Genomic DNA, 12,159 nt, shown 5'->3' with positions numbered 1-12,159 from the left:
CATATGTCAAAAGGGGAAATTGTGCAAGGGATTATTGCACATTTACTTCGCTTTGAAGATGACAATTATTAGCAAAAATTGGCACAAAACCTTTTATTTGGATACGTTAAAATTTGCGATCCTCGGCGAACATTCCTAAATTAGAAATGTAAGTTTCAATTGAACAACTTTATAATGTTTGAAATACTTTCGTCAGTGAACGATGATGGAACAGACGATGAAACAGTACAGAAGACCATAGAAAAGGAAATTGTACAGCAAGCACATCGATCTACAACTTATTGATTCTTATCCTGGTATGCAGAAGAAACTAGAACTACCGACCGGTCAACATGAGCCGTTGTATCATTTGCTCACAAGATTTTTGAGATATAAAAACTTTTAATACAAAATTAAGTTTTTGAGTACATTTAAAAGTCAGTTTTCCAACAACTTTGCCAAACATAATATTTTGATCAGACACCTGGATTTTGAGTTAAGATTTTCTGAAATAAAGCTCAATGATTTTGAATACGCCTTTTTAAAAAATTTAAAATAAGTATTGTGGTTTTAGGTAGTTTCCGTCATAAGTACCAAGTTTTAAAAAAAATCGGAGAAGGCCCGGTCACCAACCGGCTGAACTGGCGTAGAATATGTTATCTTATGGACTTATTGAGACAATTTATGACTGACAATGTGCAGGTTTGTTGACTACGAGTTTCCTACCTTATTAATCATAGAGTTAAAAAAATGTGTTAATACGTTAGTATAAAACTATAGTTAAGAGCTAAGCAAATGTGCAAGCTCTGGTCTGATCTGATGTTCTGCACATATTCTGCGAATGAAAATAGGAATGGGCACCCTAATAAAAAAGTAAAAAATACGAGTCTAATATTTTGCGATAAAGAACAAATCTTCCTCTTTTCTCGAAAATCTAAGAATCATTATACTGGTTTGGCATGGAATGACTGTATATGTAGATTTTTGCTATTTCAAAAGTTCGCTTTCTAAGCAGTTTTGAGCTATTCAGGAAGCTTTTGGAAATAAGTAACAAGCGCATAACTCATATACCTTTTATCTTACGAATGGAGTAATTTTCATACTACTTCGTTCTGTCAAAATATTAAAGGTTCAAAACCTTGCACTCCCTACATAACACTTTAGTTTTCGAAACTTTGATCGTACAGTTCAGTAGAGAACTGTATAGAATAAGAGAATAACAATAAAAATAAGCTTCAAATAAAGCTCTGCTCAATGAGATTACATTAGTTGAAAAATTTCAAAAAAGTAAGAGAGCCTAAATATGTCTAGCGGCGCGAACAAAAGTTTGACGAAGAACTGTCATTGTTCTTAACATTGGTATAAAAATGTTGTTTTAACCCTCTACAGCCCAAGCCCGCCTTTAGACGAGCTTCGCGGATTCTCTTTTTAAATTATTCAGACATTATTTTCAATGTTCACCCTCACTAGAACGCCTTTATAATATTTTCATCTATCACACATACACATTGTTTTTATGTTGGCAGCTTTCTGCTAGGAGTATTTTATGTTGAAAGTCGGAAATTTGAGATAAAAATGGAATAGGTTTTGTTAGATAAATAAAAAACTTTGGTGGTAGAGGGTTAATTGTAAATCCGTAAATTCTTTTAATATTTCAATTTGTGGTTTTAAAAAGGGTCGTTTTGCTATATGAACTAAATCCTTCAAATGGATTGTTGAGCTTGAGCTTGGGTAGACTGTACAATTTGTAGTTGCTCTCCGTGATTGACCTGAACCAACCAAATTGCACAAAGAACACACAGAATGACGCTTGGGACTAGCAAATCATTCTCGTTGTGCAATTTTCGGTGATTCGAACTTTAAATTGTCAATAACGACGTCGGCCACGTCCTTACAGTCACCAGGGGAAGTGAAGGAATGTTAGTATGATAACCGCCGCCCGAAGGCAAGAAGGGTCGCCTCTATAGCGTGGTTCCCTAGCGTTTTAATCCTTCAAATGGATTGTTGAAATAGTAAAAGGAATCCGGAGCCACTGAAAATTAGCCTTATCATAATATCTTTTACAAATAGTCAATTATTGGAAGAAAAAAAAGTAGAAAGCACTTTCGAATCGAATTCCCTTTTAGCACTCCAAATGGTTGCCCTGTAAACAGCCGTTTGTTGTTCTTCTTCTAAAATGGCACTAACGTTCCTAGAGGAACTTCGCCGTCTCAACGTAGTATTGTTTGCGTCGTTTTTATCAGTACTTAGTGGTGATTTCTATGCCAAATAACACGCCTTGAATGTATTCTGAGTGGCAAGCGGAGGAACTTTCTTTGGCGAAAAATTGCTCCGACCAGAACGGGAATCGAATCCGAACCCCCGGCATGTTAGGTGTGACGCTAACCACTCGACCACTGAAGCACAGTCGTTTGTTATACGAACTGAATTTCCTTTGAACGGGTTCTAAGAATTATACTGGAAGACAGAATCTGAAGCCATTTATTATTAGGGCAGTATTCTAGTCTAGAAATTTAAAATTTATTTTCTTCATATTCCTGATGTTTAGGCATTCAAGAATATACCCTAGAAAGGACTTTTCGAAAATCCCATTGTTTACTGAGTTACAGCCATTTTAGTGATGCGGTATCTAATCTAGTACGGCTACAACAATTAACTTCAAACGCGTTTTTCTCTAAACTAGTTTTTTTCAAACTGGCGTACACGACATCTCAAGTTCTGCTGAACCGATTTATGACGAATTTATATAAATACATTTTGTATGCATCTATCTGCATCTATCTATCACATGAACCAATGAAAAATATAGTTTTTTTTATTTTACTAATTTTAAAATATCAGGAAACGTAAAAAACACGTTCAAAACAGCATTTTTCTCCTCAAACCACCGCCATTTTTTTCAAGAAACGTGTTTTTAAATTATCCGAGGCTCATGCAATGGCACCATCTTTACTGATTTAGAATCTGTTCGTTTTTTTGGTTTCAGATAATCAGAAATTTGAGATAAAAATGGAATAGGTTGTACGCCATGGCACAACTTTTTTTTTATCCCTATCACTTTATCAGTTTGTAACTATTTTAATATGAATAATTTCTTTCCGTTTAGTTTCTGTTCTATTGTTAAAAGATAGGAAGGAAGGAAGGTATTGAATTAGAGAGACTTTAAACTCTGAGAGTTCATTCGTCTCTTATAAAAGATAGACAAACAAATAATGGTATTATAGATAGTAAAAATATCCATTGTTTATTTTTTTTCGGAGCACGAAAATTCGTGCCTCTACACAAGAATACCCTCTTGAGGCTGTCACAGAAACACAGATATACAGTAGAAGCTCGATTATCCGCAAGCGGATGAACCGCGGAAACGAGTTTCATAGTAATTCTATGGTTCTTCCCGAAAGTTGTCAGTGAGTGGTAGACTATTGCTCCTTTTTTTGCTCACGGTTACCACATTATCTATACACGATCTTACCGTTTCTTCTTCTTCTTTCTTCTATTAGTCATAGGAGTATTGTTTAAATCATGAACAAGTTCACTGGGCATTCAAGTTCGTTTAGAAAAAGTGTAAGCTTATACATTGTTGAATAAAGTATAGAATTGGTTTAGTTCCTTGCTGTGGTGGCTTAGACCAGACAAACGACCGCAATAAGTTAACAATGTTTGCATCATATTTTCAGAAAAAAATCATCTGTTTTGATAAACTCTATTAAATGAAATGGTGATCCGACTTAATCATTGGATGGTGAATAATAATTTTCTATTTTTATTTCAGAGGAAAAATCGATGTATGTACCAATCGAAGATGACTCATTTTTGGTCAAATTTTTGCGCCCATGCAAATATTATCCAGATAGTGCGTTTGCCTTGGTAAGTTGCCATATCGAAAAGTTTTAGTTCTATACCATAACCTATATTATGTTATTATGTATCCCGCTTCCAGATGCAACGCTACTATCGATTTAAGCAAAAACATCCCGATCTATGTGACAATTTATTCCCATCAACAGTGAAACACGTGTACGCGGAAGGATTGTTATTCTTTCAACCGCTGCGGGACCAAAATGGCTGTCGGATACTCATAATGGAAGTTGGCAGTGAGTAGTAGATATTATTTATGAAGAGAATAATTGCAAACGTCGTTTTATCATTACTATTTCTCTCTCGGTATCAAATTGAACCAAAATCCATTCGTTGCGTCTATTCCAATCGATCTAGTATCAATCTGTATCGGGACATCGGTGCGTTTGGATATCTCCACAACAAAATTAGCCAAAAGATAATACAGAAAGCATTTAGCCTGCATGAGGGCCAACCTCGACCCAACGCAATTCCTCGGTCCACCTCCGAAGGGCAGATAAGCATCCTGGTTAATGTTGTTTCTATTTTCTTCCGAAAATCGCTCCGGGTCGAATCGCAACGGATCCGGATAGAATTTCCCATCTCGATGAATAGCCCAAATTGAAAACTGTATCACTTGTCCCTTTTCGACAGTTACCTTCGACCCGTCGGTATTCTCCATGACGTAATCTTTAGTGCACTTGCGGTTCGTCAGACCCAGTGGTGGCCACCGGCGTAGCGCCTCACTGACAACCATGTCTAGGTATTTCATGCGCTGCATCGCTTCATAGGTAAGCTTACCGTCGGCTAAGCTCTCCTCAATATCATCGATTTCCGCCCGCAGCCTATCCTGGATTTCCGGATTGAGCGACAATTCGTAAACCGCAAAACAGAGCACGACAGTTGTCGTTTCAATGCCACCGAAAAAGAACGATGCGGCAGTTGCAGTGATATCCAGATCTGTCCACTGTATGAAATTTCCCTCTGTTTCCGTTAAGTGTTCTTTCACCGTCGAAAATCCTGCACTATCGAATCGATCATCCGGTTGATCGTCCTTCAGCTCATTTTTCCGGGCTTGGAGCAAGATGTTAATAAAATCCGGTCGAACGATTTTCTTCTTTTCTCGCTCTTGAATGGTTTGGGATACAAGCTTTTCATAGAATTCGGCCACGTCACGGGGGGTTATGCGAAGGCCCAATATACTGCTAGCTTTCGGTGGTAACGCAGCCAAGAGTATAAACTTCAACCAGGCAAACCGTGAGAATGTAGTTAAACGCTTCCCGTTGAGGAAAAATATGTTCTCGGGATCGCGTACGGAATCGATTTCCACTCCAAATGAGATTGAAGTCATCACGTCGTTTCCAAGTCTGAAAAAAGCTGTTTTTAATAGTGTTAGAATACTTCACCGAAACGAACCTCTGAAAAAGATCCTTCATTTCCTTCTCCAGTTTATCTCCCTTCGCATCTTCGACTAGCCTCTTCATTGCACCTGCGGTGTAGATCGTAAACAAGTCGAACATGTTTCTCATTTTGCTGCCGGTGAAGGCCGGACTCAACGCCGTTCTGCCATGACGCCAACGGAGCCCTTCCGTGAAAAACAATGACCGACCAAAGAACGGATCTATCTCCGGAGTGATGATATTCTCGTGATCCGTGAAATGATCAAAATCCTTGATAAGAATTCGTTTCAGCAATTCTGGATCGTGTATCAGGTAGCCAGGCTTGTGGAAGGTAAAATATCCCGAGAATTTACTCTCCGGGAATCGCCAGTAGCCCTCCGAGGCCGCATCGAGGAAATGTTGCTTCCCGGAGAAAAAAGACCACGCTGAACCGATGGTGGGCTTAATGAAAGGTACCTTTCGCTGTTCGAAGTATTCGTAATTTGGTATAGACCAGCGATACAGCAGATAAATCACCGCGAAAAACGGTAGCAACACAAGAAGTAGCGTTAACATCACCATATCCGAATTTGGTTGGTAACAACTTTCTACTGTATCCCACGACGCAGTTTCAACAATATTAATAAGCATGCATTCGTACTCACAGACAGGTCTCGACTGAACGGCAGACCGTAATGTGAATACAATGAACACTTTATCGCAACAAATCACAATCGCAAAATAGATGAGAGCAATGGTGAAATAAAATCGTTATGAAATTAGGTTTGTTTTGAGAGAATAGGGCGTTCGTTTGAAGTGTCTTAGTATGACAAGTAGTGACGCTCCCAAGAGTTCATATCAATAATTTCTATTTCGAGTTAGATAAGATTGCATTCATTGAACTCATGGTGAATTTACTCTCCCCTCTCTCACCCCTATTTGCAGAGAAATGGAAACCCTCCAAGGTCCCGCTGGTGGATCTGTTTCGCGCGATGCAGATCGCACTGGAGGCGGGAATGGATGAACCGCGTACCCAACTGAACGGAGCGATCGTTATTTTGGACATGGAGGGGCTGTCGCTTACGCAGATCCTTCAGTTTACTCCCCGGTTCGCCGCTCTGGCCGTGGAATGGGTCCAGGAGTGCACGGCGATACGGCTGAAAGCGATCCACGTCGTTAATAACTCCTACCTGTTCAACATGCTGTTTACTATCTTCAAACCGTTCCTATCGGACAAGCTGAGAAAAAGGGTATGTGAATAGTGGAATTCCCGCGTTATAAGACTATGGATAAGCATACAGTGTGCTTTAGAATAAGTGTCACCATTTTTCACTTTGAACTTATTCCAATTAAGTTTTTGTAGGAAAAATAACTGTATGCTTTCAGAGTATTTTTTGGCAAATAACAATACATTAAATATTCAGTGAAATCACCCGGCATAGAGGAAAGAAATTCAAGAAAATGGCGTGTTGGGACAACCGCCTGTGAAAATAAATGGCGTGTCGGGACAACCGCCTGAGATATTGCGTGTTGAGATAACCGCTTTAAAAAGTGACGTGTCGGGACAACCGTCTGAAAAAAGCGTGTTGGTACAACCGCTTGGAAAAAGTGACGTGTCGGGACAACCGTCTGAAAGATTGCGTGTTGGGACAACCGCTTGGAAAAAGGGGCGTGTCGGGACAACCGCCTAAAAACTGCGTGTTGGGACAACCGCTTTTGAAAAAAAATGGTATGTCGAAGAAACCACCCAATATCGAAAAGAAACAACGAGTCGGAAAATGCTCGATCAGTAACAATAGTTCCCAGGAAACAACATTGTATGCACTGAAGCAGATGATAGCTGGAAGTGTCGTGACATTCCGGCGTATGAAACGACGACAAGTAATACGAACGTCCGATGAGATCAAATCCAACCTTTCTCATAAAACGTACCTGCAAACAAAATGTGGTTCAAAGTGGTTCAAATATATTGGAAGCTCTGAGATCGCAGCGTTTCTATCCAACGTGTGTGACACATACAACGGTCACAAATGCTTTATCTTTCAATGGGTGAAGAATTGCAGGGTATTGTACGAGCATGTAATTTGAGGCCAAACCTGAAGGAAGGTCATTGCTACACAACTTTTGTTAAGAACATCGAAAGTCATTTTTGATCAACAATCGACACTGCGGCTGAGCACGAAGCATTTTCGTGAACGCGACAACGATCAGGAGAATCAATTATGAGCTTCCATGCCAGACAAATGAGAATGTACGTCTTTGTGAGTATATTGGAGCAAATCAGAAACGTTTCGTCAAAGCTCAGTTGCTCAAGGACATGTTCAACCGCGAACTTGCTAGAATTGCTAGCACATTTAGTGGCGAAGCGAAATTCATCGTACAATCGGCAACGAGAGACGGAGTGTATCAGATTGATACAGCTTGTACAATGATACTTCAATTAATCATATACGCTCTACCAAAGCTCCATTGAAGCGTAGGACGGGAAACGAATAAACCAGAGAATTTAGACTAAAGAATATCGTGCTAGCATTGCTTTTTCTGGGAGTCGTCGGGAACGTTGTTCCAGATGTAATAGGAGGGCGCACCGCAACAGGTTCTGCGCGTTATAAAAAATGTAAAAATGCAGTAAATGCGGTCAACTTGGGCCGCGTCCTGCCGACTGAAACGCGTTAAAACGCAGAATTCAACTGCAAAAGATGAGACAACTCAATTGGAAGTGGAAGCTTTGTAGTCAGGAAAGTGGTCGAAGTATCTGAGCAGATTTTAAGCTGTCTCGAATGACCTATCCATCAAGAACGGAATATTGACAAAACTCAATTGTGCGAGTGTGGTGACCTGGCATGGCCACAGATGCTGATCAATGGGTCATGCGAAACTTGTGCCACAAATGGTAGACCGGTGAAACCAACTCCAATGCAAAGGATATTCTCTACTAAAACGGTTTGAGAGACGATTGCGCTCGATACCAATGGTGAAGAATTTGAAAGCTTTTTTCGTGGAAGAGGAATTCAGACAATATACTCTACCCCTTTTTTCCCCACAACAAAATGGGCTAGTCGAAAATTTTATGAGAACTGTTAATAAAGCAATGTCAACCGCATCGTCAATCGGGAACAACTACAATGATGAGCTGCAGGCTGCAATACAACCGCATAATGCTGCTGCCCACTCATCCACCAGAGCTTCTTCAGAGGAAGTCATGCTAAAAAAGAAAAACCAGGGTGGTTTGGCACTATTGAACCGGGGATAAGCACATATTAATGATATTAATGAATTTTGACAGTTGGTTTGTTATTGAGTGCGTGCAGTACTTGTTTCTATCGCTGCGTGTTGAGTACACAGATTTTTTTTTTATTTCCAAACCTATAAAATATGTGGACATGTGGCAAACTGTATTAGTGATAGATAGAGTATCCAGGTCAAAATTGACCGTGAGGACTGCAATCAGAGGAAATTCACGCAGCTGAATATTTTTATAACATTTTTTTGAGTATTTCGTATCGTAGATTGAAAAAAAAGAAATGGAATGACAGACAAAACATAAAAAAAAAGGAAAATAACACAAAAAGAAGAAGGAAGAAGGAAGATGTGAGGTGCGTAGACGAGAGATTAAATGCACTATGCCCTATCCCTCGCAGCTGACAGTATAACAGTGATGTTGGTGTTATATCATAGCAGCAGTAGTAGCACACACGTCACATCATTTCCTCCTTCAGCAGACAACGGTCGAATAGGTAAGCCACACTTAATATTTCCTCTCTGTATCGGGTGATTTCACTGTAGGCTTATACTACCGGCATTGAGGAACCCTTGCAGTGAATATCGGAAGCTCCACAGATAAGCATACAGTGTGCTTTAGAATAAGTGTCACCATTTTTCACTTTGAATTTATTCCAATTAAGTTTTTGTAGGAAAAATAACTGTATCCTTTCAGAGTACAGCCGTGCGAAAAATAATTCAAAAATTTAGTTTAAGTTTAGTTTACAGTCAGTCGGCACTTTATTTTTTAACCTTGGAAAGGTTTAAGAGAACTGCAAATGTACTACACAATAGATCAACCCAAAAGAATGACAGTCCGGATGGTAGAAGAGAAACCCGAAGAGGGCTTTGGGCCCCTTGACAATGAGGTCATGTATCTAAAAAATCATATGACTAGTGAAAGAAGATGAGAGTAACAGTAATATGTAGTAACGTTGTGGTCGAAGATGGCGAGTTCTACGTGGTTATTGAGTTCATCGAAATTGGCTCGCCGATAACTAAGGACATCAGGAAACATGATGATCACATACAGTAGCCTGGTACAAAACCATTGGAGTAGAATTTGTATGATATATCCTCAAAACTATTCCAAGACAATGCCGATTGAATCTTTTTAGACTTTGACGAAAGTTTTGAAAAAATGGAGGAAAGTGTCCAAGGTGCTTTTGGATACTGGCGATCAATTTGACCTGGGTGAAGCAGACGTACATCAAACCATGAACGTTGTCGTTTTCGTGTATAACGATTTCAGAATAGGAATTGATATCAAAGTCAAACTGAGAAAATGTCCTACTCTTTTGAACATTAATGTTCTATATTCAGTTCCGTTTCAAAACACACAAATAAATTTTGTTCTATGATTTGCCAACCAAAGATTAGCATGGATTTCTGTATATTCAGTTTTACAGCTTCGCAAAAATCGGCATACATTTCGTTACGTAACAACACGCTCTGTGCGAAAAACCAGTCTCCGTAAAGCGTTGTCACGTCACACAATATATAAGTTGTATTAAATAGGAATTATTATTGTAGCAATCTATACACTATGTTTTATGTTTTTTTTATTACTCTGAATACTTCTCACTTTCCTTTAAGATCGACCCTTCCCCTTTGAAAAGTCGATCCTATGAGTGATCCTAACGCAACCGGAGGTCCTGAACTGGAAGAACAGAAGGAATACTCTTTCGCCTAAATATTTACTGTGTAATGTACCATATGTAGTTAGTTAGTTCTTTGTTTTTAAGAGGCTTTAAACTTTGCAGTTCATTCGCCTCTAAAATATGCAGTGGTATAGAAGTAATACTCTTACTTCGAAAATGGTAACTGTGTAATGTGCTATTTATAGATACGACAAAATATGTGACATGTACACGATTAAAATTCGGCTCTGTTACAGCTAAAATGCCAATGAGCCCAAAATAAATAAGCAAATGGGATAAAAAAACAACTTCTTGAGACAGTTGATACTCTTCTATTTGGGGACCGATCTCAACCAAATTTTGTGGATTGTTGACCCTCACTGTTTGCTCAAAGAAACCAAAGTAGGTAGACCTAGGTAGACCATCAAATTCTTGTTTCTCATTAGTTACAAAATAAAACCTAGGTCTTCTTCTTCTTAAATGGTACTCACGTTCCTCGAGGAACTTCGCCGTCTCAACGTAGTATTACTTGCGTCATTTATCGGAGGAAATTTCGTTGACGAAAAATTCTTCTGACCAGAACGGGTATCGAACCCGAACCCCTGGCATGGTAGGTTCGACACTAACCACTCGGCCACGGGGCCCCCAAAACCTAGGTTTACCCACGACTTTCCAAACAAGTATTTAATTATCCATTCAATGGTATATAGACATTGAAACTTGGTTAAGCAAGTACAGATATATCTTATAACCGTTGGTTCCAAGCGCAGTTTGAGCTCCACCCAAAATTCACAAACGGTTCAAGTCCTGGGTAACAACGCCCACCGCGATTCATTATCCAGTGTACCTACCGTCAACGAAGGGGATTGCCAACTGAGCAGAAAAAAATAATTGTTTCCCCACACATACCAAAAAAAACAGAAAGCTCGGTAAAAACGCAGTTGTATAGAGATTTGTAAATAGCGGTGGTAGAATAATAGGAAGATAACAGGTTAGTCGCAAATAAAAAATAAGAAAGATTTTGTTATGTATAAGCATATTTTACAAAAATTAAGAAAAAGAAAAGATTTATAAAGGAAAAGAAAAGCCACACCAAAGAGAGAGGTGGAAAGAAGAAGAAACAGAAAAAGGTAACGTGTTGTTTTATCTCCCGGTTGAACCTAGCCCGTACATTAGCACGCTGGACAGGTCCGTCCAACGGGCCTTTTTTTATACCTTGTGGTTTTCCAACAGCTTAGCAAGCTGTTTAGCAGCATTATTTGGACACTATACGGGCGGGCGGAATCCGCCATCTTCATTGGGCTGTGCACCGACAGCATCCGCCATTGCGAGCGAACGTGGATACAGGTCTGCAAAGGGTGAACTTTGCGTAACCCGTTCACGAGACAGCCGCATCGTCCAATTTGGGAACCATTGACCTAGTGACGGAAAGAGAGAGAAACAGAAAAGCCCACACAACCGTTACCGCAAGTATAGTACATGCATGAAAATATGTGACGTCACAAACAGGATAAAGGAACAGGAAAGGATAGGAATGAGAAAATAGGGACAGGTGGGGAAATTATAGAAAGAAAAGAAACATTGTAAATAACAAAAAGAACATATAACCGTGCTCTTCTACGACTACTATCCTTACTTTGCAATCGTCCTCCGGACTCTAAAGGAGTCATCAGCCCTCGTCCTAAATCGGTCGGAAGTGTGTGTTAGCACGGCACGACCTTCGAGCGTGTTCAGAAGGTGGGCTCAGCAGGTGGTCCCTATAGGTGCGTGAGGTTCTCTGGAGGTGCAAAAAAAATACAGAAATGCTCCTGTTTGCCATCCCTGAATCCTAAGAGCTATAATCTCTAGAAACATAAAAATACTGAAAACTTAAAATATTTGAAATAAAATTATGTAGTTGTTTGAACTCGCCCTTCTCAACAGGTTGGTGTATAAAAATCAAATTCGTTTCAAAGAATTTGTGATATAACTAGTGCTTATTCAAATAAAGTTTTAAATTTTTTCCTAAAACTAAATTTGAAATTTAGTTTTTTGGTGCATAAGCTCATGGAATAGGTCGATTT

At 39.3% G+C, this 12,159-nt stretch overlaps 2 protein-coding genes across 2 annotated transcripts in view; one reads left to right on the top strand and one right to left on the bottom strand.

The window, feature by feature from the left end:
- LOC129775800 (alpha-tocopherol transfer protein-like) overlaps positions 1 to 12,159 on the top strand; it is a 38,655-nt gene that overhangs the window by 14,380 nt on the left and 12,116 nt on the right. The window contains exons 2-4 of the mRNA XM_055780902.1: positions 3,752 to 3,846; positions 3,920 to 4,073; positions 6,141 to 6,445. Of these exons, the coding sequence (XP_055636877.1) occupies positions 3,752 to 3,846; positions 3,920 to 4,073; positions 6,141 to 6,445 (554 nt within the window). The remainder of the gene's footprint in view (positions 1 to 3,751; positions 3,847 to 3,919; positions 4,074 to 6,140; positions 6,446 to 12,159) is intronic.
- Positions 4,079 to 5,901, bottom strand: LOC129775799 (probable cytochrome P450 9f2). Its single transcript, XM_055780901.1, has 2 exons — positions 5,233 to 5,901; positions 4,079 to 5,183 (listed from the first exon to the last, which is right to left on the bottom strand). The coding sequence occupies exons 1-2, from the start codon at positions 5,844 to 5,846 to the stop codon at positions 4,130 to 4,132; spliced, it is 1,668 nt and encodes a 555-aa protein (XP_055636876.1). The 5' UTR covers positions 5,847 to 5,901; the 3' UTR covers positions 4,079 to 4,129.

The sequence above is a fragment of the Toxorhynchites rutilus genome, chromosome 3 (assembly GCF_029784135.1).
Source record: "Toxorhynchites rutilus septentrionalis strain SRP chromosome 3, ASM2978413v1, whole genome shotgun sequence".
NCBI classification, from domain to species: domain Eukaryota; kingdom Metazoa; phylum Arthropoda; class Insecta; order Diptera; family Culicidae; genus Toxorhynchites; species Toxorhynchites rutilus.
The sequence above is the reverse complement of the archived record's forward strand: the minus strand, read 5'-3'. Positions and strand labels throughout refer to the sequence as shown.

Bases quoted from the DNA above. Each gene is read 5' to 3' on its own strand.
- LOC129775799 (XM_055780901.1), bottom strand. From the start codon at position 5,846: ATGCTTATTAATATTGTTGAAACTGCGTCGTGGGATACAGTAGAAAGT. The intron at 5,184-5,232 runs GTTCGTTTCGGT...AGCTTTTTTCAG, and splicing joins ATGAAGGATCTTTTTCAGAG to ACTTGGAAACGACGTGATGA.